The sequence below is a fragment of the Anabas testudineus genome, chromosome 17 (genome assembly GCF_900324465.2).
Source record: "Anabas testudineus chromosome 17, fAnaTes1.2, whole genome shotgun sequence".
In the NCBI taxonomy this organism is placed as follows: Eukaryota; Metazoa; Chordata; class Actinopteri; order Anabantiformes; family Anabantidae; genus Anabas; species Anabas testudineus.
Window position 1 is genome coordinate 12404732 of NC_046626.1, and position 24040 is coordinate 12428771.

Genomic DNA, 24040 nt, shown 5'->3' on the forward strand with positions numbered 1-24040 from the left:
CTCAGGCTAACAAACTTAAAAATTCACATAGGATGCAGAAAAAGTACTGCTGAATTTGAAACTACACATATGTTCACTCTCTCTTACACCTTTCTGGACAATATTACATCTTAGAAAATGATCAATAATTCTTTAAAACCCTTCCTGTAGCTTTCAATTCTTGAAAGCATACCAAGATCTTTGCTATAATATATTTAAGAAATAGTTTGATGTTTTAGGAAATAGGCTTGTTGGCTTTCTAGTTTACTCTCTGTACAATGAATACAGCATTTGGCTACAACCAAGTTACATTACTCAAGAAAGCAATGTAACTGACTGTGTCCGGCTCGGAAACTATTTGGATTTTGTATGGATTAAGCAAACAAGATATAGCATGTTAATTTGTGAGCTTCGGGGGTGCGGGTAGGTGGATTTTGTTACTTTGGGACAGAGCCAGGCTAGCTATTTGCTCCTGTTTTGAAGAGTTTTTTTATGAACTAGGCTAACCAGTCGCTGGCTGTAGCATCAGATTCATGATAGAGATGTGAGAGCGGTAGCGACTTCTCATTTTACTCTCAGCAAGAAATTAAATAATCGAATTATCAAGTGTTACTACAAAAATGTCTGAGAATTATTCTTTTTTTCAGTTGGTAGAGTATAAGATGTTTGCGATGTAGGTTGAGTATTGATCATTAGAATTTAACCTAAAAACATTTGCTCCATCAGTGACATTTTGCCCTAAACACATAACTTTTTCCAGCTCTAATGCTCGGAAGAACTTGCTTCATTAACACTTGTTCATTTCACGCACACACAGTAAAGTTTGATTTTATGATTGAGAGCAAAGCATCACTTTGTACCACTCACAACACAGCTGCACCTCTAGCCTATGAGAATAACAGTCAAGTCAGTCAAAAGGGAATCTAGGGCAAAGAGGCCTGAAAGGGAGACATATAGCATAAACCGCAGATAGCCAAAGAAAGTGGAGATTCTGCCAAAAGAGATGAAGACAAGACGACAGGGCTCCGTGTGGGATTTCACTTTGGATTTTGGCCCTGCAGGGATGTGTGGAAGCACAACTGACAGGACTTGCGTAGAGAAGTCGGCTCTATTCAATATAACTAAGTAAAGAATGCCCCATGTAGTCACTGATGCACCAGCATAAATGCTCCAAGGTACAATTTTGCCTTGGTAACATTAGCTTCACCTCTCTGGTTGTGGGGAGGTTTTTCTTCTTTTTGCCACTAAACACTTGGAGAATGATAGAAGAGTCTTAAAATGTAGGATTGATGCAGTCAATTTAAATATAAGGAACCAAACTGGGAAAACTGGAAAGAATAGAGTAGGAAAAGTGCACAATCTCTCCATCAAGGTAAAAACAGTGAACAGACACCAGGACAACTTCAGTTGAGATTTATTTCACATTTTTTTGCTACATTCCTCTTAACTCAAATCTAGGGAGCATAGGTGGGTCAGCCTTCTTAGAAATACCTTATATTCAGCTTCATGTCAATATGTGCTACAAGTAAAGACGATGGTGGAGTGGGTTGTACAATATGCTTTTAATCTGTTCAGTCATGTCTGAGGCAACAACTTTGCTTTAAAAATATTCAATGTAAAAAAAACACAAACACGTATACAATGGGAAAATTTACAGGTCATGACTCAGAGGAAAATTATGATCCAATTAAATAATTAAACGTTTCACACGGGGGGGGTTAGTGGTTCATACTCCCCAGTGATAATAATTTACTAAAGTATTTGTAGAAAATGGTCTTTGACGTTAAATTTGGATGATACTATCAACTATGTTTTATGTCATACTCCAATAAAGCTACCTCCAAAAAGAAAGCAAACAAAAAAAAAACAAAACAAAAACACTTCATTGGTATCACAATATTCAACATGAATTGTAAAAAAGATGCTTTTTCAAACGGTTTATGACAACTGAGACATTCTGTACTGTAAGCAACACATTAGTGACCTTTTTACAGTGAGGAATAAAAACAGACTTAGCCAATTTGCCAGTGAGACAACAAAATCAAGTCACTGACAAGCTATGCAACATACTACATCAATGATAAAAGCCTTTTTTTAAATTTATATGGGTATAATAGAAATCATATTCAACCTAATGTAGGCTCCAAGTTTTAAAACCAACTTTGTTTGGGGATCCAGCATATATAAATCCTTTTTAAATTGGTTTATCAGGGCTAGACAATCACAAATGTCTTTGCAATCTCAAACTTATTAAATGTCTTGTATCTTCTTATGGCAAAAATCTCCTGTTGCACCTCTTTTTTATTCTCTAGATGGTTCTCGAGTTTCAGAAAACAAAAACATCAACAAGGAAACGAAGAAAAACAGAGTCCACAGAGCTCTGCAGCATCGAGCGTTTTTGGCTGCCACAGAAAAAAAGTCTAGCACCTCCTACTGCTCAGGAGGTTTCTAGTCCAGCTGCTCCTGCTTTATCCTGTTTGAATTGGGTCCTCGCTGACCTGTCCTCCTCAGTTCCCTCCTCAGGACGTACTCGCTAAATTGGGAGGAGTCCACGCCTCCGCCGCAGGAGCCGGCAATCTCGAAGCCACGTTGTTGGAGACGCTCTAGAACCTGGAAAAGATAGAAAAAGAAATACAGAAGAAGTTGTTAGTGCCAGATCTGGATGCTTAATTGTTAGAGTCTGACAGACACAATAAACTTTGATGTTGAAGCATTAACCTCTAACCTTTTGTTTATTACTGCATAAATGAATTGTGTAGAATCACCAGAAACTAGACGTCTAGCATTGGGAACAGCTTTGGGAATAAGCTGCAGCAACATACGGCCTGTGATGGAAATTTGCATGAGACATTCACGAGACTTTCATGAAACCAAGAGCCTCTCGTTTTGCCTCATGCTTTATTTTCATTGTTTTCTGGTGCACATGTGTGTTTGCCTGTGTGTGTAACTGTTCCTGATCTTGCAGCCTTGCAGACATCTACAGACGTGTCCAGGGGGGCTGTAGGATCACATTCCATCGAAGAGGCCCCAGGGAGCACTGAGGCTTTCTCTCTGCCACTTGGCTCAGTACGGGTTGCTTAGCAAAACCCCCTCTCTCCATTTCTCCCCCAGCCCCCAGGCTCAAGCCTCCGCCAAAACTACAAAGGTCCCCCTACTGCTGGCAGCTCTCTCTGCCCCCCTTTCTTCTCTCAAAACCCCCGCCCTGCCTCCATTAGCCGCAGATACAGCATCCACCGCCGGCGTACTTTAATAACCAAACAGGATTATGGGCCCTGCCTGGGGACAACCTGCCAGGGAGCATGCTCACTCTCTTGCTCGCTCTCCACGACTAACACACTTCAGAGACGGGTTTGTTTGTGTGTTTTTGGGAAAGAGATGGAGATTTGACTTCCTCACATGGAGACACAGTCCAAATCATTGTGAAATCTTTTCAAATATGCCTCTCCGCCATCATTTATTAACGCATATCTGAGGATTTTACCATCAATGAATTAGTGGAATATCAATATATAATTAGGGAAATAAAATATTGCCAAATACATGCTGAGTATAAAAGATGCATTTAACACATATTTTTCCACAACTAGAAGTTTTATTTTTAAAGTCTTGTTTAGTGTTAGTCTTTGGTTTTGGCTAGAACCTACAAAAAGATAACATAAATAATTTATCTACAGTGTAATTGTGACAGCAAGCATCAATCGCACACTGACCTTTAGTACTTAAAGGAACTTCTTTTTAGTTCTTTATATATGAATAATTAAATACTTCAATCACAACTTAACCTTCCCACCAATATAAAAAGTGTTAATTAGGACAACAGTAAAGTTAATTGCATGTGGCAAGACTTCTTTTCCAACTTTGCTTTAAATGGTGTTAAACTTCCTATAGCCTGCAGAGCCTCAAATAGGTGCTGATCTTACTATTCAGTAAGAAATCTTACTGAAAATATGTTTGTCAGATGTTACAAATTAAAATATGAGGAGTTCCTAGATATTATTTCTGTTTTAAATTGACTAGTGTTCCTTCAGCTCATGGGTTATCATCTCATCATACATTTTGTCAGCTTAAGAGTTTACATGCATCCTGAATTGCCCACGTACTCTTGCCATCAGCAAGTTTGCATAATCAGGTAACTCTCTAACCTGATTCAAGGCCAAGTTGTTTTTTTTTTTGGTCATTGGTGCCCACTTAATATTGAAAGTTTAAAATACTTAAGGATTGAAGCATTTTATTGTAAACATTTTCCATTGGAATAGAGCATAGTAGGAGATTGGAACTGAAGAACAGAAGCAGATTGACACCTGCAGATTATTGGATATATGAGAGAAAAATTACTGAAGCTGACCGCTTCCAGATTTAAAGTCCAAATCATTATTCCAATCAGATCCCAGAAAAGTAAGGATAGTGGTAGGCTTGTATAATGATTGCTTGCTAAATTGATGCTTTGATTAAGTCATCAAAGAGCTTCTTTTTCTGCGAGGCTGTTCTTGTGATTCGATTAGATTAAAAAAGATAAGACATCAGATCAGACGTCTCTTACTTGGGCATCCGATGGAATGGAGAAATATTGAAAACAGTCATTCTAACCTTCTGTACATTTAGACATGCTCAGGAATACTGAAATGCTCAATAGAAATGACAATTACCTGGACAGAGTTGAGATGGCAGTACCCATTAAGTGGGAAGCGGATGACATGTGTGGAATCATGGTTCCAGCCAGCATTGACAGAATTGCACATGACGTCGCCGATCTCCGGAAACACGTCTTCAATCAGGGCCTTATCACCGCTCAGCGTGATCCTCTCACCTAGGTCAGGTGCGACACGCACCACCAAGCACTCGCAGGGGCGTGACACCCTGCCTAGCTCCTGGTCCTGGCGCCAGCGCTCCAGCTCTGCAAGCATGGGCTGCAGTTGGAAGTATCGTGCTTCTTCATACAGCAGACTGTAGTCCTGTGGGAGACAAAAAAGATTGACATCTTAGAAAACAATAAAAAGAACTTCACCTAAAAGAAAAAGGCAAATATTGTTTCTTATCTTGAAGGTGTGGCTGGATCTGTCGTTCCATTTATGCCTATTTTGTGCTGTACTAGTTCAGTTAGTAACAAGTCTTATCATTACTACCAATTGTTTTTAAAGAACACGCTTTGGGCTTTCTAGTGGCCTACAAAGCTCTAAGGCGCTGACCATGTAATTGAAACATCCCCTGGTAAGAGATGAGCCTCTGTCTCTCTCCTATTTCCTGCCAGCTGCGAAGCTGTCTCTTATCTAATAAAGCCACCAAACAGGACCACATTTAAATGTAGTGTACATTAATATTTATTCTGTAGAACTTTTGATATCTTAACAAGTTTGTGAAGCAAACACATAAACAGGAAATGAAGGAATTTATCCGTTTGCAGAAAAATACTTTATTTACCACACAGACACTGTCTATAGAGTTTAAAGGTGTTGCGTATTGTATACTGTAGCTTCACAAAGTAACAGTGGGAAAACATGTTACTCAATCTGGGTCATGAGGTCCACACTTTGAACTGTGCCAATATCATTATTCTACAATATTCATTTTAGTTTGAATGCTTTTAATTACAGATGCTTAAATGCTACGCCAATAGTCCCTCCAATCAAAGATTTGTTGACATCAAGCTCGGGAATTCATTCAAGCAACATTAATATCCATCCATTATCTTTTTCCTGTTAAGAGTTGCAGGAGATCTGGAGCCAGTACCAGCTGTCATTGGGCAAGAGGCACACACACACAGAGACAGACATACAATCACAGTCACATTCACACCTATGGACAATTTAGAGTCACCAATTAACCCTAACCCCTAACCTTACTGATTGTGAATGGTCATTTTTCTTGAGTGATGCTGTGGGGACACGCTCTCCTCTGACTGCAAACATCAGTGAGGGCTCCCTGACCCCTAACCTTACTGAATGGTTCTAGACAGTAGTAGGAAGCCGGATGACCCAGGTAACCCATTGATTCAAACCTGGGTCCTCCTAGCTGTGAGACCACGGTGCTAAACATTACTATAAAAATGAAATGACCACCCTGGATGAAGGTAGACTGAGCTGGACTGGAGGAACCTGGTAGCCTAAATTCAGCAAACAATTTATCTTGTTATACGGGAGAGCACAATAACCAAAAACAGACCAAGCTAATTAGATTGTGATTTTCTTTCCAAACCAAAGAGAAACAACAATGAAGTCTGAAAACCACTGCTCTGCAAGAGCAAGTAATAAACTCTCATCACGACACAATTCAACACAATTCCAGAAGATACTGAGCAGATGAGACGTAGTGCGACATGTAACACACGGTTGTGTGTGTGTGTGTGTGTGTGGGTGGGGGGGGGGTAGAGGAGCGGATTCTGTACCCACAGGGCTTCAGGACATATATTGCACCACATTCTAGTTTTCTCATGCTCTTCTCAAAATCTACTCAATGTGAATGTGGCCTTAGCCTGAACTTGATCCTGTCTTTTGTCTTTGCTTATTTTAGCTGACATACTTTCCATAGACTGAGTCATACTGTGGACAGTCCATCAGATAATGTGGTTATTTGTTTTCTCCCAGGCAAGTTAAGTAATTACTGACTAAACGACATATAAGACTAAAAAAGGAGGAATGTTAATATGTCACATACAGTGGGACTCTGAATGGACACTTGGCATGGCAACATAGAGCAAAGGAAAATCTAGCTACATTACACGGTCTGGGGCGCCAGATCACTTATTTATTGGTCTTGAAAGGAGTTTGTTTTTTCACATATTGTATCTCAATGAATCTTTGGCTGCTAATAGTCTGAGGGGACCAAATTGTATCTCATCATCAGTAAATACATTAGGCTGACTTCTCATATTTTCTTTCCAGCATGGGAACCATTTTCAATAATTCAAGAGAGACTAGTGACCAAGGGCATGCCACAGCCTTAGCATTCATTGTGTGTGCTAAGTTGTAGGACTGCTGACTGGCTGATGGGACTTTACAGTTTCAAGGATGGACATCTACTCACTTTGAAGTCGTCTGGGATGAGGAGCTTGGACGTCCTGAGGAAGTTGAGGATGTAGCGGAACATGTGTCCATCCCTGTCAATGAAGTAGTGCTGCTTCAGGCTGTCCAGGACTATAGGCTCTGTGCCATCAAAGAGACGACCAATTCTAGCCACAGAGAAGGGATGGGTGGAAGGTTAGGCAGAAAGAGACAGAGGATGGTGGGAGAAGGAGACAACACGTCAACATTGGCATTTATGTTTCTTAATTTTGCTTCTATAGATGTTGAAAACCTCTATAGCACTACTACTCCTCCTGAATCTTGTATAGTGGAAGAGGATGGGATAAAAAAGAGAGGCTAAAATGATACAGTCAACTAAGAGCATGTGCAAAAGGATGTTACTGACTCAATTTTCTCAAGCTCTGAAAAGTTTGTCACACCTTTAAACAGACACGTGCACATCACTGCGCTCAATAAAGGAACGAGTCACAAAGAAAATATACAAAGAAAGACAGACAGTCAGGCAGAAAGGGAAAAAATGGAATAGATTAAAAACAGAGCGGGTCTTGAGAGGTCAGGGCCAGCTGGTAGTTGGTTGCCTAAGGCTGGGTGCCAGTCACCCTCAGGCTTGGGCTCGAAGCGACAGTGCAGCCTCCCAGCCTCCAGATGGCCCCATGCCCTTTGGCCCTTTACTGCTGCTGTGACAGCTGTCAGAATAACCAAGTTGCTTTTGTCTGTGTACTGCATTCTGCAATCCAAGCGCCTACAAATTGTTTACCTCTCAAAATAACAGTGGGCTTTACTCGACAGGGAGACACATTGTTATACTACTTGATAAAACACAGCTGATATGTCGAGTCAACTTTAAACAAATTTCTATCATCTGCATGTCTGAGATTATTTTTTTTTTGTGATTTCAAGATGTGAGGCTTTAATGTCACAGGATGACAGAGAAGACATGCCTCTGATACAAGAAGGCTACATACTTGACACTAATATTCAGTACAGCCCAACAACAAAAACTTTAGCTCCATCACACATTTACAGATACATGTTAGCGCAGACTCACCGGGATTCTGGGAATTTTGTTAAGGTGGCCAGACTGCTGGTATACATGTGTCCCCCAACATCAATGTGCACGGGAGCATTGGACTTGGTGAGCTGTGCAGGTGTGGGGATGCCCTGGTTGCTCAAGGGGGACACTGGTGACCGAGTGATCATGGGCCTGGACATGCTGGAGCGATTATCCTGTTTCAAACAACATAAGGCAAGATAGAAAAAAAAAGGCACCATTAGAACAATTACACGGGGATTTATTATTATAATAATATCAGAGACAATAATTACACTAAACAATCCAAAATCTATTTCTGTAGGGTAACACACTCCACACTCAGGAGTGCAAAGGAAGATTTTCCATTGCAAGTTAGAGCAGCCTGACCTTGACCTGAATGTTGCCACAAAGCACAAGCATCCACTCCTGTGGGCCATAATCTCCAAAACCAAATTAATTTGGAGCATCAATCTCGCAGTCTTGGAAATGAGTAATAATAATGGCACTTGATTTGAATACTGTAATAGGATTTGGAGAAATCGTCTCCTCTTAACCTACAAACACCATTAGGAGACAATTTCTGTTAAGCTCTTAAAAAAAAAAAAAAAAAAAACTTCACCCCAAAAAGTTTCCGACCGCGAAGATGAGAGAAAATACACGACACTGTAACATCTCAATCAACGGAGGTTGCTAGATGAAGATACTATGGGTATTTTCTGGAGAAAGGATTAAAAAGATGCAACTGTAAATTAAAGCTGAAAGGACACATCACGCGCAACGACAGTCTGTGCGTGCGTGATGTTGGAATAACGTGACAATGAGTGCGCACTGTACATTTAAGGACATCAGGAATACAGAATATTGCAACCGTGCACTCAGTAAAACGCAATTGTGCAGAAATAACTTCCCCAGCATGTCAGCAACGTCTCTCTTTCCCGCCACAGTATCAGATTTTTACGCGTTTACCTGCGCCGGCATCACTGTGGTTGGAGAGGAAGTCACCGAATGGTCATTTTGCTTGAGTGATGCTGCGGGGACCGGCTCTCCTCTGACTGCGAACATCAGCGAGGGCTCCCTGCACTCCGCCGCTCGGATCGGGAGCCGTTTGAGGGAAGCGTGCACCGACTCATCCACGGATTGGATTGGACGCGGTCGCTTTCTCGCTTTCTGATGCGTTAAGTCCATGATATCCGTTTCGTCCATTACAGCTCGGAGTTTCTAAGGTGAACAGATAGGACGCGGTCGGCTTTTTTTTTTTTTGCCAAAACGCACACCTGCCAAACGTGGAGAGGCGTGAGAGGCGGAATGGAGAGCACCGGGGGAAGAGAGCGGCGCCGTGGTTGTCACGCGGAGCAGCTGCTTTGCAATGGCTGGAAGAAGTCAAAGCCCCCGACAACATTAGCATTGTAGTGCCTGGGGCTCTTTTGGGCTGTCGCTGTTTGAGCGGCAGGTAGGCCTATGTGTGTCGCATTTTGCAGAATTAAACAAAATCCTGCCTACGAAAATGTTGTCGTCTGGTTTGCGAGTCGGGTCAACGCGCAACATTTGGACCTGCCACAGCTGGCCTTTGCCCTTTGGAGCAGTGGTTCTGCGCGCGGATGCTCTCCTCCTTATTTGGCTGCCCGTTGCTCAACAGCATTCGTTCACCAGGTCAAACTCTCCATCAACACAACAGACCAAATGTCCACAGACCAGTCACCAAAACCCACTCAAGCACCTGGACAGTGTGCCCCTTTACTCCCTCTACCTATAAAAACACGTCATTCACAAGCACCTGGCTGATCATGATCTTCTGCAGAGAATGATAAGCAGTGAGTAAAAGCATTTCCAGTGGTTCAGATGCCCTGTTTATAAAAGTATGAAAGGACAAACACTCTTCTCATTCATTTGAATGACTTAATGCCCTTTAAGAGCCTAAAGAACTATCACATCCCTCCAAAGCAGCTGTCAATCAGAGACCGCAGACACACTTAAAACTTCTTATTGACCCGTACTGGTTGGCTTTATGCCTAACAAATATCAGCATTGTACAATAACTGCAGTGTGTAAACACCACCTCTGATGACCATATCAGGTTTTGCAAAACCACCACACTAATGACATGAGGAGTACAAACCAGACCACAACATGCCCAAATGCAGTTAAAAGTACTACCACAGCACTCTCCTGGGCTGTTTTTCAATAGAAAATGCAGGGAATCCACAATTTTTAATAACATTCAGATTAAAATTAATTAGTTCAACCACTGGCCTTAAAACATCCACATTCCTGATTCTCATTGGCAGTGCGAGTTTCACACCTAGATACCCAATTAGCAATTAAGCTTGCCTTTGAGTGTAGGCCTCCAATGCGGTGTGTGATCCTGGTCTGATTTGCATGCCGCTTGTGCACGCGCTGATAAGCGCAGGCAGCAGCCATACATAGTTTTAAAATTCAACTCCAGAATCCCTCGCAGAAGGCAAAGGGGCCTGCAGGGCAAAAGAGAGAGAAATCACATGGCTGCTCTTCAAAAGGGGACCTGTGTAAGGCAGCCGGCAAAGTGCGTGGGATCACACTCAGAATGCAGGTAATTTGTTCCCTGACTAATTTGTGGAGATGATGGTGTGTGTGTGTGTGTGTATGTGTGAGTGACTGTAAGAAGTGAGCGTGTGCCTGTGGAGAGTAAGTTCTGAAAACAGCTTGGTGGAATTGGATTTCCTCAAAGCCTTGTCATCGCAAAGGTGGATTGAGTGTAAAATCTGTAAGGCATTATGGAAAATTGCAGGGGAGAGAGAAGAGAGAGTGAAAGAGAACGGGTGCTTGGGTGGGTGGTTGTCAGAATGTGCTCTTGTATCACAAAATCATACTGAGTTGGTGGAAGTAAAGATATGCTGCAGACCCTTTCGTGGACTGATATCCACATCGCGTCCCTGTGTTTTGCACTTTTACTGTAGTTCAGGGACAGTTTGAAGGTCACCGCAACGTGATTGCATCAGTAAGCATGGGATAAAGGGTCTCTACCTGTTGCCGTTTTGAATTGGGTACGGTGCTATGAAAGTCTCACGTGCGACATTTGTAGACGTGTCCAACATCTCCAGCCTTTCTGAAACCAGATGGGCCGTTTGCATTCAGGGGATTCGCTCCTTTACCCATCTTGTGTCATTTTGTTGCACGTTTTTCTTAAATTAATGTAAAACAGGAAGTGTGTATCAAAGCCTGAAGTGCCTGAGCTGCTCCATTTACTGCTGTTGCTTTTCACTAAAAGTGGGTTTTCAGGGACACGGCTTTTATGGAACATCTTGACTTGTATCTGTAGAAACACAAACTATAGCTCATGTTCATTTCCTGGTACAATGGCGCTGGCTATTACCCACTAATGCTCCTAAAAAACATAGGAAGCGAGTGTCTGTCTGCTACTGCAATAATCAAAGGGCCTATTGGAATGAGCAGAAACAACAAACTAGCTTTCAATTTTCCATCCCACAAAACAGCTCCTCAGTGTTTCGACATAACGCACAAGACACAATTAGCATTTCAGATCAGAGCATTAACATTCAGTTCGAGGCAGGGAGACTGGTATTTACATAATCTCGATGGGTTGTCTCTGCTTTGGTGCCCACGGCCATTTGTTTCAGATGTCCACACACAGAAAACTACAGACTTTGGGTTAACTTCAGTCATTCGCAGCTGTTAGGGGCAAAAAGAATACCAGGTAGCGAGGCTGTTGCAAAAGCATGACCTGCGTAAACATTTTAAGATTAGTGTCAGGTCAGGTATTTATCGCTTTCAATTTCACATCTGTAGTTTGCAAACATCTGGGGAGTTGAGGAGGCATTTTAAGGTAATTGATAATTAGCAGTGTCTCTGGATTATGGTGATCAGTCAGTGTTTGAGAATACACAGAATCAATAGTGTTGCAGAACATGAGCCACTCGGTCAATAAAGAACAGAAGGCAATCTGAACTAGTGTTTTCACTCAGTGTGGCTGGACAGTGTAGTGGTAACATCGCCAGAAGACTGGGGTTCGAATTCCGGATGTGGCCCCAGGGGTCCTTTGGGTGGCTTTGGATAAAAGTATCTGCCAAATGACTAAATGTAAATAATGCAAAGTTTCAGATTTCACATCTAGATGTTATATCTCCAATATAAATCAAATAGAAACACATTATTGTCCTTTGAGCTTTATTGCAAATAGAGCGACTTCTTTGTGGAGTTACTGCAGCAGTACATCAGCATGACATCACACATAAGGAAGTGTGATCAGTGCTGCGTTGCCGCGGGCTGTTGGAGACAGTGGTGCATGTTCACTGGCACGGATCGAACTGTCCCAAGGCGCAGGAGTGGCAGAGCTATAATATGAATTATAATAATAGTATTTCTCTCCCAGGAGTTGCAATGCATCAAGAACCTCTAACTCAGACCAAAAGGGTGGAGTCTGACAAATGTAATGTGGAGTTAGGGATTTGTCTTGGAAATATTTGCCTTCTGCCAGATCAGATTAAGTTTGTTAAGTAGGCTGTAATTTAACTGGGAGACAAATGTACAGATGCTTTACATTCTGTTAAGTGGTATGCTTTTGTTATTACAGCGCCATCAAGTGATCAGAGCTGACAGCCCAACAGCCCTCTGTTTATTCAAGCGCTCCATGAAGCTGGTGAAACCGACCACTGGCTTTCGTTTCAGGTGACCTAAACTTAGAGGTATTCGTCCAGTTTTTACATGTGATATATGTCATTTAATACAAATCTCACCTTATCGACAGTGCAACGAGAAAAATAACCAAAGACACAGTATCTCTTTATTGGTGGAAGATTGTAAAGTCTAAACATTAGGAAGATAAGTACATGTTTATTTACACAATATATGATGCTATAGATGAAATAAGTCCTTATTCCTAATTAGTGAACTATATTTGCCCATTCGCAATCCGGACCTTGGAGTTGATTACGCACGGCGCGGCCACGGAGCAAAGAGAGGAAAGAACAGGATAAAAGTCACTGCTATTTTTGTGCTCGTTTACATAAATAGGATTTTCTTAACACCGCCGAGGCTCGTATTAAAGGATGATTTACATATTCTGCATTGACGTGTGTAAACGGTACATCCTGTCTTACAGAATAAGAAAAAAACGCCTGCGGCAAAATTACTCCACAATGGCGTCTTTCATTAGAAGATCTGGGGCAGCCAGGAAATAGAACAGTTTCACGACAAAACCGACTTCAAAAATTCTTGGGGGAAACGGCGAAAAGCAGGCTTGACTAAGTTATGGCCAAGTTACACAGCCGACACACACGGAGACGGCGACGTGTTCAGAGCTGTAACGCACCAGGAGCGAATTCACACGGTGGATAAGAAGAGTGTTTGCTCGACAAGATCTTAGCCTGATCCGCTGTTCGGTGAGATCAGATGCGTCGAAGCCTCGCACATTTTAGCCCCGCGCATACCTTAGTACAGTAACTAATGAACAATAGCCAGGAAGTGGTTAAATATTTTTAAGAACTGTACCACTCGAATCGCTTGGCACATGCGTAAAAGCTGCTGCGCCTCAATGTCCCAGTCCATCCAGCCAAGGAAATAACAGCAAACCAAATAAATCTCCGCTTACCTGAAACACAGAGCGGCATAAAGTATCTTTTTGTGCACCTTTTCCCTCCGATTTGGCTCACGATCTGCTTCTCTTCCCACACCAGTGAGAAATGCAATAGCTTGGCTAAGGTAGACAGAACAAAATACAGAGAATACTTGCTCCAGGGCTCCGAAACCCCTCAAGGCAAAGATCAGGATACAATTAGCTCATGTCTCTGCCCCAGTCTAAACCAATCTGCAGAATAAAACGGCGAGCAAAGGAAGAGAGATCACAGCAGCAGTGCCTCAGTCTTTGTTGAGTTTATGTTTTTATAAAATCAAATAAAGAAATCATTTTTTTTTTTCTGCATTTACAACACTCTCACTCCTCCTGCTTCCAACTTGCCTATGCCTCCCTCTCGCAGAGAAGCTGATTTTAATCGTTATGATTAGTTTTGATGTAACGTTGCCCCGGGCGATTTCTACAAATGGATGGAGTGTTTCTTTGCCAGAGAGGAAAAGCAGCAGATGATGATAATTATATAGATTGTTGGTTGAGTCCTTTGATTCCCCCCCCCCCCCCCTCCACTACCTCTCAAACATCTAACCTATCTAGTCTGCTTCTCCTACACATGCCTCACTCTCTGCATGTGCATCAGGCAACTTGTTGATTAGCTCGGAATCAACTTATTAATTAAATGGTTAATGAAATTCTGACTCTTTGGTTTTCTCCTTTGTAATCTTTTCAGTATCTTTCCTCCCCTTTGGACAACCTCCAAATGACGTAGTTGTATAAATAAGCACTTGCAGCTTGCCTTGCCCCAATCAAGTCTGAATCAATGCCTCAGGGTGATGTGCGAGCTCATTTCAAATGTTCAGCCATGCATGATTTCAGGAAGATTGAGGCACTTCTGAGGCTTTTAGAAGTACTTGGGGAATGTAGACAGTAAAGGAATTACATGTTTAAAGTAATTCCTTTTGTAAAATCCCTTCATGTGAATAGTAATAATTGCTCTGTGTCTGTAAGGAGCACTACTCTGTGCACATCTGGACACAGTATTGAAATAGTTATTTCTTTACATTCTTATATCCCCGGCCATGTTAGAATTAGACTGCAATACCCGCCCCCTACTGGTGAGAGCGACAACTTTTTTTTTTAAATTATTTTTTAAACTGCAGCTGAAGTTTATGCTGTTTAACATAAATCAACGTTAGAAATAGGAGAGCTCAACAACTGACACATCACACGCTTGTAACAGTACGAACATCTTAGATGAACGTTGTATGTCAACGTTCATCTGAATCTAAGTTGGCTTTCAAGTTCACGCACCGGTGGCATGAGAATATGCAAGCTTAAGAGCACAACCATTTTTCAGTTCTCCCTGCTCAGAGCATCTTTTTGTAGATGATGAACAGAATTGCTTTGGAGGAAAGGGCCAGCTGTCCCTCGCTAATCCGATCCAGGGTCCGTCAAACTTTCCACCTTTTGACTAGCACGTCCCACAGGAAAACAAACAGTTATCCACCCAAGAGATCGGCTGTCTGGCTCACAATATATCAAGCTTCACCTACCAAGAATCCCCATAACTACAGTACACAGACCCACACATAACTTAAGTTCACAATCTTTGGTGAACGGGGCCTTTAAATCCCATTCATTATCTATTCCCATTCATCATGGGATCTTCTTGCTTCAGTATTTAAAATATGCTTCATTGTTCTATGCTGTGGTGGAAAGAGAAGTATTTTCCTTGGATATGGCTGCTACAGCAGCAACAGCAGGCAAACACTGGCTTGACTGCACCGTAGTTTGGTGGACAAATTATACAGATTGGTTACAGATGTGAGTTTGCCCCAAACACAAACTGCTGAGCCTGAATGACATCATAGGGTTATGAAAGCATGCACACCAGAAAGGAGAGAGGAACCCTGGAAAATGTATTTGGCTCGAGTTTTTTGAGGCTTACAGCACTAATCAAAGACGTAGTCATTAATTTGGTCATCAATCATTGCTGTGACAACTTAACTTTTAAAGCAAAGCTATTTACATTTTAAATGCTATATTTTTTTCCATTGGAAATAACAATTCATAACTAACATAACATGATTTAGTGTGACCAGTAGCTCGAGTTTTTTTTTTACTGGTACTACTGTTAGCATTGTCCAGCATTTAAATGATTCACTGTTTATCAAAACTTACATTATTTGTCTATACACTTTTGGCATCTGAAAGCATATTTTAATATCAACCAGAAATACAGTTTTGTTCAAAACACCTGTATAACCCTCATTTTTAGTGGTTTGTATTATTCCTGTGCAATATTTAAGTACCAGGTGAATAACTCCTGCCCCTACCAAAAGACACTGGGCTACTCAGACCTTGCAAATCATTATGGACTGAGAGAGCTGTTGGTTTAGCCTCAGACTATATTAATAACTACTGCTATACTCACCACACCCCTCTAATGGCCCATGGTTATGTAAGGGAGTGGGATGGATAAGGGAAAGTGCTGAAGCTGCTCCAGAGCCTGACTCAATCTGCCCTGCAGGTTTGCTCAGTTTTAGGCCAGAACTGTTCATCAAATATTGTGTTTGGCACAAAGAAATTTACATTTGGAGAATATCTCCACTGCTACAGTGCAGTCCAAGTCATATCATCAGGTATGGCCCTTGGAGTTATATATAATTACCATTGTTAAATATTAAAAACATTTAACCATTGTGCAATATTAATAATGGTAATTACATGACAGAGGAGCGCTTTTGTTCAGTCACTTCCAACAAACGGTAAATACAACAGTACGGACACCTGTGTAGTACAGTTGTTTCATTGTTCCTTTCCCCAGAAACGTGCAGTACGCAGACTCTGCAGAGTTTTCATGTACGCCTCATTGTAACAATAGAGTTATTATACTTTACAAAGTAAACATGGCACACGAGTCTAATCTGCACATGAAAATGACAAAACTGTTTGAACATCAAGACTTAGGTGACGTCATTTTTTTATTTTCTTAACTAAGAGATGAGGAATCCTTGTTGTGTGTTATCACTTGCTGCCCCACTCACTGGCTTCCCTTTCAGCCCCAAATGCACCCATCCCACCCACAGTGGACAGAGGAGTCAGTGACACTACTATGAGGGGAAGAGAGACAAGGGTGAGGGAGGGAGGGGGGGGGCTGCTTGGGTAATGCTGGGAGGCTCTAATAAAATGTAATCCTATTATATGGTTCCCACTAGAGGGCAACAATAATAAAGGTTTCCCTAATAACACAAGCAGACCAAACCCAAATGGAAAACAGCTCCTCCGGTCAAGTCCCACACTTGTACATATATCCTCTCATTAACCCAATTGCTGTTGGGCCAAATTACACCGACAGGCCTTCGAGATTTAGCCGTGATGGCGAAGCAAGAGTTAAGTCAAACAAATGTGTTTCATCAAACTGCAGTTTGGGCTTCTCTGCATAAAGGAATTGAAGCGGGGGGGGAGAGCGAGGAGGAGGAAGAGTGAGGGAATGTGTGCGGGTGGGAAGTTGGAAACAGAGCCCCGAGGAAACCAATCAGAACTTCTCCACCCTCCCTTCCTGTGTCAAAGCCACCGGGGTCTCAGGTGTGTGTTACATGAGCTAATACCTCCCAAACTTGATTGTTTGTGTTAGAGTAATCAGAGTTTTGTAAATTACCATTTTAGAAATGATAGTCCTATCGTTGATAAACAAAATCACAATATAGTTGGGGAACACCACAAACTAGAAATCCCATGATAAGAATTGATAGCTTAGTAAACCTCCAAATGATTATGAAGTTTAATTCTTCCTTGTGGGCCAAATGAAATTAAATATTTTTTTGAAGTTACAAAAAGATGGAATTTCATCAGATGAGGTACTTTACAAACTAACGCGGAAAAAGTGAAAGTGACTTTCTCAAGCTAATATTAACGAGAAATGGCAGCCTCCTACTGGAAAAGGACGTAAACACAAACTCTCATATTTATGTGATTTGATAAAGTAATGAATGAGTCCTTCCACTTCCTAGCTATCTCACACAAATGCAGTAAAACATTCATCATACGTGACAAGGTGAGTGAAAATATCAATCATATTCTCAAGACAGCTTGAGTTATTAAGTGATCCAGTGTAACAGTATTACAAAACCCAGAATAACAAAGTTATTTATCTCTCTTTCTGCATGTGTGTGTGTGTGTGTGTGTGTGTTGTGTGTGTTTATGTGTCTGACAGCATCAGACAGAGAGAGAGTGTCGCATGCCTTCCTGTTCCTGTACCACCCTCCAACCCCAGAGCCGCAGACTCAAGGCAGTTTCCAGAATCAAACAATTTCACGCAGCTACTGGAGGAGGAAATGAACTGAGCCCAGAGCAATAATAAAATTATACAAATGTTATTACAGACTCGCCTGCTACTGTCCTACTTTAATTCAAATTTGGGCACTCCAGGCAGTGCTGGTGGCAGAGACCTTCCTGAATAAATCAACATTAGCTTACGTCTAAATTATTAAGGAAGTGGGAGACTTTCTTGTTTATAGTATGAATTATTAAACAAGTGTTTAACGCTGTTTTTCTTCATGAATCCCCCAAATATTAATTGCTAATGATCTTTAAGGTGTGTGTTTTATCTTTTGCCCCTTGTGTTGTATGCTGGGAATTGAGAATCTGAATTTCGAAGTTGCAAGAAATCTGTTCTCAGCTAGATAAGCGCGAGATGCACTTTGAGATATAATTTGCTGGCATCTCTATGATGTGCAAATTAAGTTCTGGTAATACCAGTGTTGCAGTGATACAGCCTTTGTTGCATTGTTTCATTTCATTTGCATTGAAGGTGTGTCAGCCACTATGACCATGCATTATCAGCCTGCTTACAAGTCACTCAAAATGTTAACAAACAGACAGCTGAAAAAGTGCTGGGTTACTATTTACTGTCACTTCCTTTTTGCTTTTCACTAACTGAGGTGTATGCAGGAATCTTTTGGAAGACAGAGAGGACATTTTTCCAATGAAACCCCAGGATTTGATTGGCACTTTGCAGCAACGGCTCATACAGCAGCTCGAAAATGTATTACAAAAAATTTTAACAGGGTTTTGCTCTGTATTCCAGGTCAGACATAATACTTTTTTACAAACTACATTTTACACTCCATCACCAGAATGAAATTCATAACAAAACCAAATTTCCAATCCAACAGGGACTTCTATCCTCACCTGTCTTCCCCTGTTTAATCTTCAGACGAGCAAGGGCCGATAAATCTAACCTGAGTAAGCCAGTTTTCCCGTAATCTGTCCCAAGAGGGAATAGTCAGTGCATGAAATATCAGATTTATGTACTCATTGATTTGGGCCATAAAGATGATTAAAGGCAGCTGAGAGTGTGCTGGCCTCGGGCCACAGAAGCCTAAAGGGACAGAGGTGGCATTGCCTGCAGGTAAAGAATAGTGCTGCAGAGTCATTCAGCGCTGTTCAGCCACTGTTGGCCTTGAAGAACAATGTTCGTTAAGATCATAACAAACTCGCTGTGCTGGTTTGTAGAAATGTAATTTAATTTAAATAGTGGAATATAGTTGGATTTAGACAGTTTGAGTGAAAATAAACGCACCAATATTTCTCCTACTCTCACAGAAACACTAAGATTCACAAGGAAGTATTTCTTTCTCTAGGCTTTTACTCAATACTGAGCCTTTGGTAGAGGACTAGGGAATTATTAATAATCCTGTGTAGTTCTTAATTAATGGCCTGGACCAATTTCAAATAAAATATGACTCAGATTTGTGAATAAAACTGACTTGAGTCAACAGAGGTCTACCTGTACATCCAAGGCTCATGGCTGCCCTCCCCTGGAGAAATCCAAGAGGGAGCATTGTATCACAGTAGGTTATTCACACTGTTGCCAGTAGGGGTTACTGTTGTCACATGCTAAAACTACTCGTTCTGAGGAAGAAGGTGAAAGGGAAGAGTGGGTTCATGCAGGAGTGAAACCAAGTTTGATGTAGTATCTGAAGATCGCAGGCCTTCTAGATTTGCAAGCACAATATCGTGCATCATGTGCTGCATGTAGACAGCTACATTTGGTGCAGCAGGATCAGTGGAGCTGGTAATATCCTCCATATTACAGAGCAAAAGATTGAATTGCACCTGTTCTTTTAGCAAAGGAAATAAAGTGTAGCCATAACAAATCACCTCTATTTCCTATCACAAAGTGGTATCATTCCCCATGCTCTCTACTGATGGAATGAGATTACATGAAGCTATTCTAAGAGATCAAGCTCAGAAGAAACACATACCACAGACATTTATCTAGACATAGTGAGACATAATCTAAAGGTAGATGAACCAATCTGTCACTAATGCTCTCCTCTCCCCAGTGTTCACATCCTAATAACAGAACCAAGTGGCTCAAGTGAAAAAACTCCTGGTGTGGTCTCTAGATTCCTTGTAAATATGTGTGTGTTGCAGTGGATGTGTGTAGCTATTATGTTAACAGACTAATAAATAAATAAAATAAATCAGAAAGACCATTTTTAGTACAATTTTAATATTACCAAATGTATTTTTAGCTTTTTAGCCCTTAGCTTCTGAGTATAAAACATGAACTGTGCAAAGTTCAACACTAAATAACAAAGATTACCCGAGTAGCATATCAATAAATTAAATACCTTTATGGGAAATAAACCGAATCGTACAGATAAATAAAACATATGGTGCAAGAACCAAATCTACTGTTGATATACAACATAGAATGATGACGTATTACAATTTTATCAAAATTGAAAACATGATAAACATCAAAATGTGGTGATAAGCCAGTGTATTCATAATGATGAACTGATTGTTTCCCTGTCAAATGCACTGAAAATAGAGAGCAGTGTAATATCACTCTGATAATAGAGCTTGTCAGAGCTGCCTTACATTGCTTGCAACCTGGAATGTGGTTAATGATTGCAAGGAAAATCTCTTCTTACATATAGAGAACATGGACCAAATGTGACACTAATCCAAAAATAACAAGCCAGCAGTTCACTTCATCACTTCTCCCATTCAGCATGATGACCCTCCATAATTGGTTGACCCTACACATATTTCTTTAATACAATGTATGGTGGGCTGTCATTTTGCAGCATACAACGTGCGCCGCATGCCAACACTGCTTCAAAACCATTCAGGACCTGAGGAGTAGTATTGAACAGGCTGTAGACGATTGCGAGACTGAGGCATAGAATCATATTAGCGTTATGACAATAAGAATAATTCAGCCTTGCTATAACGCCTCATGGAGAGAAATTATATTCTGCTCTGGAGGGGGGGGAAAGTTCAACTCCAACTCCAAAGTTTCGTTGTCATTATGTTTTACAGATTGGTCTCCATTTCCAGTGCATGTGATAGTCATACAGAGGACAACACTTCTCCGGTCGAGTCCTGAAAAGGACCTTTCTTCCCAGTTTTTTCCAGATCAATGGTTTGGATGGAGCCTGGCCTGATGGCAACGTCATCCGTCTCCACTTCCCTGTATTTTCCTGACGAGTCCTTCTGAAACACCTGCTTCAGCCTCTTCTTTATCTCTGGGTCAGGACAGTACAGGTATTCATACAGGCCAGCAGCCAGAATGCCCCCAAGAATGGGTCCCACCCAGTACACCTATCATGAGGCAAGACAAACACACCAAATAGTAAGCAGGATAATTACTGTCCATGGAAGACGCTTTAGTGATGTAACATATCCTAATGCAGCATGTGTGTTTTGTATGGCAGTCAGTGTGAAGACACTCATTGACATAATGCATTCCCTACCCCCCTACTGTCACGTAGGTCATGTTAATCTATCCTGTATCAATTGTAAAAACAGAGGGGGCACATGCAAACTCCTGAAAGAAAGATTGTACTCTTAAGGAAGTATCTTTTACCCAGTGGTTCTCGAAGTTAAGTGTGATCATCGCAGGTCCAAAAGAACGAGCTGGATTCATGCTGGCTCCCGTATAAGGAATCTAGAAAAAACAGTATTACACATAATTTGGAGAAACATTATCACAAGATATATGTTTTCCATACTGCTGTCTTTTGTGACTAACTCATTATGTCTGGTAAGGTAAGAAGTAGCAGTAGTAAAAACATGTACGAAAGGACAAAAGAGCTGACAGAATAAGTGATAAAATGTAATATATAAAATAATAAATATGATCAGGGAGGTGAGGGGAATGAACTGAAGAATATAATACTGTATACTGTACAGTGAAGTATACTGAAATATGTAATACTGGACACTGAGTAATACTGATGAGTATATCTTAATGTATGTATGCATGTATCATTAAACAGACCACGGGAGAAATCACTTAAGCAGTGTGAGAGATAACATCTATTTCCCTGTGCGTTCGGGGAGAGACTCCAGAGACTGGTTGCCATGCAGTGGTTGCCCTCAAAAACAAATGTGCATGTGCATGTGAATCACAAAGAAAATGAACGCTATCACACATTAAAGAAAAGCTTCTTTGATGCACTCACGCGTTCTCAAGAAGCATCACTGCTTCATCTGCTGGATCTTGCTCTTGTCAATGCTCTCATGTGTTGCTTTGAGTTGAATATGATTTCGAGATGAATCTTTAAATTCTAGTCTTTCACTACTGGGAAAGTCAACTAACATGTAGAGCAGATACGGTTGCAGAATATTTCTAAGGCTGTTGTTTTTTTAATCCTTTTTGTATCTGATTGAATGCGAATTTGCTGTCATTGAATCTTTGTTAATCTGGTTTGCCACCAACATTATGACGAAAATGACAGGATGAAGCCCCCTCACCCAAACCGACATTTCACATCTATCTTTTATCTAACTTTGTTTGAAGGTACTTACTGCAAATAAGTGACCAATCACTACAGCTACACCAATAGCCAAGCTGGCAGAGCCATTTAAATCTGTGCGTTTGGGATCACAGGTTGCGAAGATAGTGAAGACCAGTTCAAATGTGATGAGGAGTTCCACAAGAAGTGCATGTCCTAGTGAGATGTTGGAGTTCACCTTGGTTGGAAACAACAACAGTATCCTTAGAAAGGATAGCAAAATCATAATGGACACAAATAAGAATTAATATGGTCAGATTGTTACCATGGTCACACCAAGTGACCCTCTAACAGCAGCAGGTGTGACGAGGTAGACGATCCCCGCTCCCGTAATGGCTCCCAGACACTGTGCCACCACATAGAACAACGCCTTTGCCAGGCTCAGCTTTCTGGTTACGACCATCGCAGCAGTGACAGCCGGGTTGATGTGTCCACCGCTGATGTGGCCAAAACTCTGCACCATAGTTGCGATGCTGAGGCCGAAGCAGAGTGAGATAAGGACTAGGTCAGCTGGGGGGGGCTTTTCCTGCTCTGCGGCCCAGTTGATCGTAGAGCCCAGACCGAGAAGGACAAAGATGAGTGTGGCCAGGTATTCTCCAGATACAGCCCTCCAGAAGTCCTTGGTCCAGATCCCTTTAAATGCCACCATTATGCTTTGACAGTTACACCAGGACAGGAACCTCCTGGCAAAAAGAATAATGAGTAAAATGATTAGCCTACTTACGTATTCCTTGTGTGTGCATGTGGTAGAAAATGCAGTGAGCTCTATCAGGATGGCTGCCTCTGGGCACAGCATTTATAACTCCACTAGGGATTTAAAGCCAGTGACTTTGCATCATAAAATACCATACAGAGCATTCTTTAAACATTGTGTAAAGGGGCAAATTATCATAGCTCAAGTTTAATTGCTGTCACTCATTGAACTTTAACCAAGAGGAAGGGAAAATGCATGTGTCTTTTGACCAATAACACACAAAGAAGATGGTCATTAAGTAAACACATATTAGTTATAAAAATTAAAAATGATTTATCTTCATAAAACCTGCCAGGAATCATGTATTCATATTCATACATATAATAAAAAACAATAAAAACAACAACAAAAAAGTCTTTTTTTGCCTTTGTTAAAAGATTAAACTTACCTAATGCGATGACATGCTCTCCCTCTCTCTGTCCCAGTTGTGTTAAATGTGTCTTCATTCATTAATCCTTGTGAGTTATTCAACCAGTAGAGTCATATCTCCCGTCATCACATCTGAAATCTGGAATGGCTGTGACCTGCAGTACTTACAGAAGAGCAGCTGGCTGTGTGAGTGGCAGAAAACAGGTCTGTCATCCGAACCAGAGCCATGCGTTGTGCCCTGGGATTGCATCCAGCAGCTTTATTAAGTTAGTAACCGGGCACAACCTCACGGGAATTAAACAGCCTGCTCAGGGGAGGAGTTATGAGATTTGCTTGCAGTGCAAAGAGTAGCACTGTTGCACAAAGTGCATCTGTACGGTGACTTGGTTAATCTCAGCATCTTAGTTATATCAAGCTGACAGCAGACCTACGTTTAGAGCAACAACTGCAGTGCAAAGATGTTTAATGTTTTATAATGTAAAGATGAGATGCAATGCTTGGTAACAC

At 41.3% G+C, this 24040-nt stretch overlaps 2 protein-coding genes across 4 annotated transcripts; both read right to left on the reverse strand.

Moving 5' to 3' along the window:
• Positions 1–1522: 1522 nt before the first annotated feature.
• Positions 1523–13971, reverse strand: kctd1 (potassium channel tetramerization domain containing 1). Of its 3 annotated transcripts, XM_026375375.2 has the most exons (6): positions 13616–13971; positions 10360–10499; positions 8047–8225; positions 7000–7144; positions 4626–4931; positions 1523–2589 (listed from the first exon to the last, which is right to left on the reverse strand). In XM_026375375.2, the coding sequence occupies exons 2-6, from the start codon at positions 10447–10449 to the stop codon at positions 2428–2430; spliced, it is 882 nt and encodes a 293-aa protein (XP_026231160.1). In that variant the 5' UTR covers positions 10450–10499; positions 13616–13971; the 3' UTR covers positions 1523–2427. The 3 variants fall into 3 exon arrangements, with proteins under 3 accessions (XP_026231160.1, XP_026231161.1, XP_026231162.1); XM_026375376.2 differs by lacking the exon at positions 10360–10499 and having other exon boundaries at positions 13616–13970; XM_026375377.1 differs by lacking the exons at positions 10360–10499; positions 13616–13971 and adding an exon at positions 8998–9454.
• Positions 13972–20221: 6250 nt separating this feature from the next.
• aqp4 (aquaporin 4) lies at positions 20222–23661 on the reverse strand. Its single transcript, XM_026374669.2, has 5 exons — positions 23553–23661; positions 22676–23093; positions 22424–22588; positions 21480–21560; positions 20222–21214 (listed from the first exon to the last, which is right to left on the reverse strand). The coding sequence occupies exons 1-5, from the start codon at positions 23612–23614 to the stop codon at positions 20963–20965; spliced, it is 978 nt and encodes a 325-aa protein (XP_026230454.1). The 5' UTR covers positions 23615–23661; the 3' UTR covers positions 20222–20962.
• Between the last annotated feature and the right edge of the window lie 379 nt (positions 23662–24040).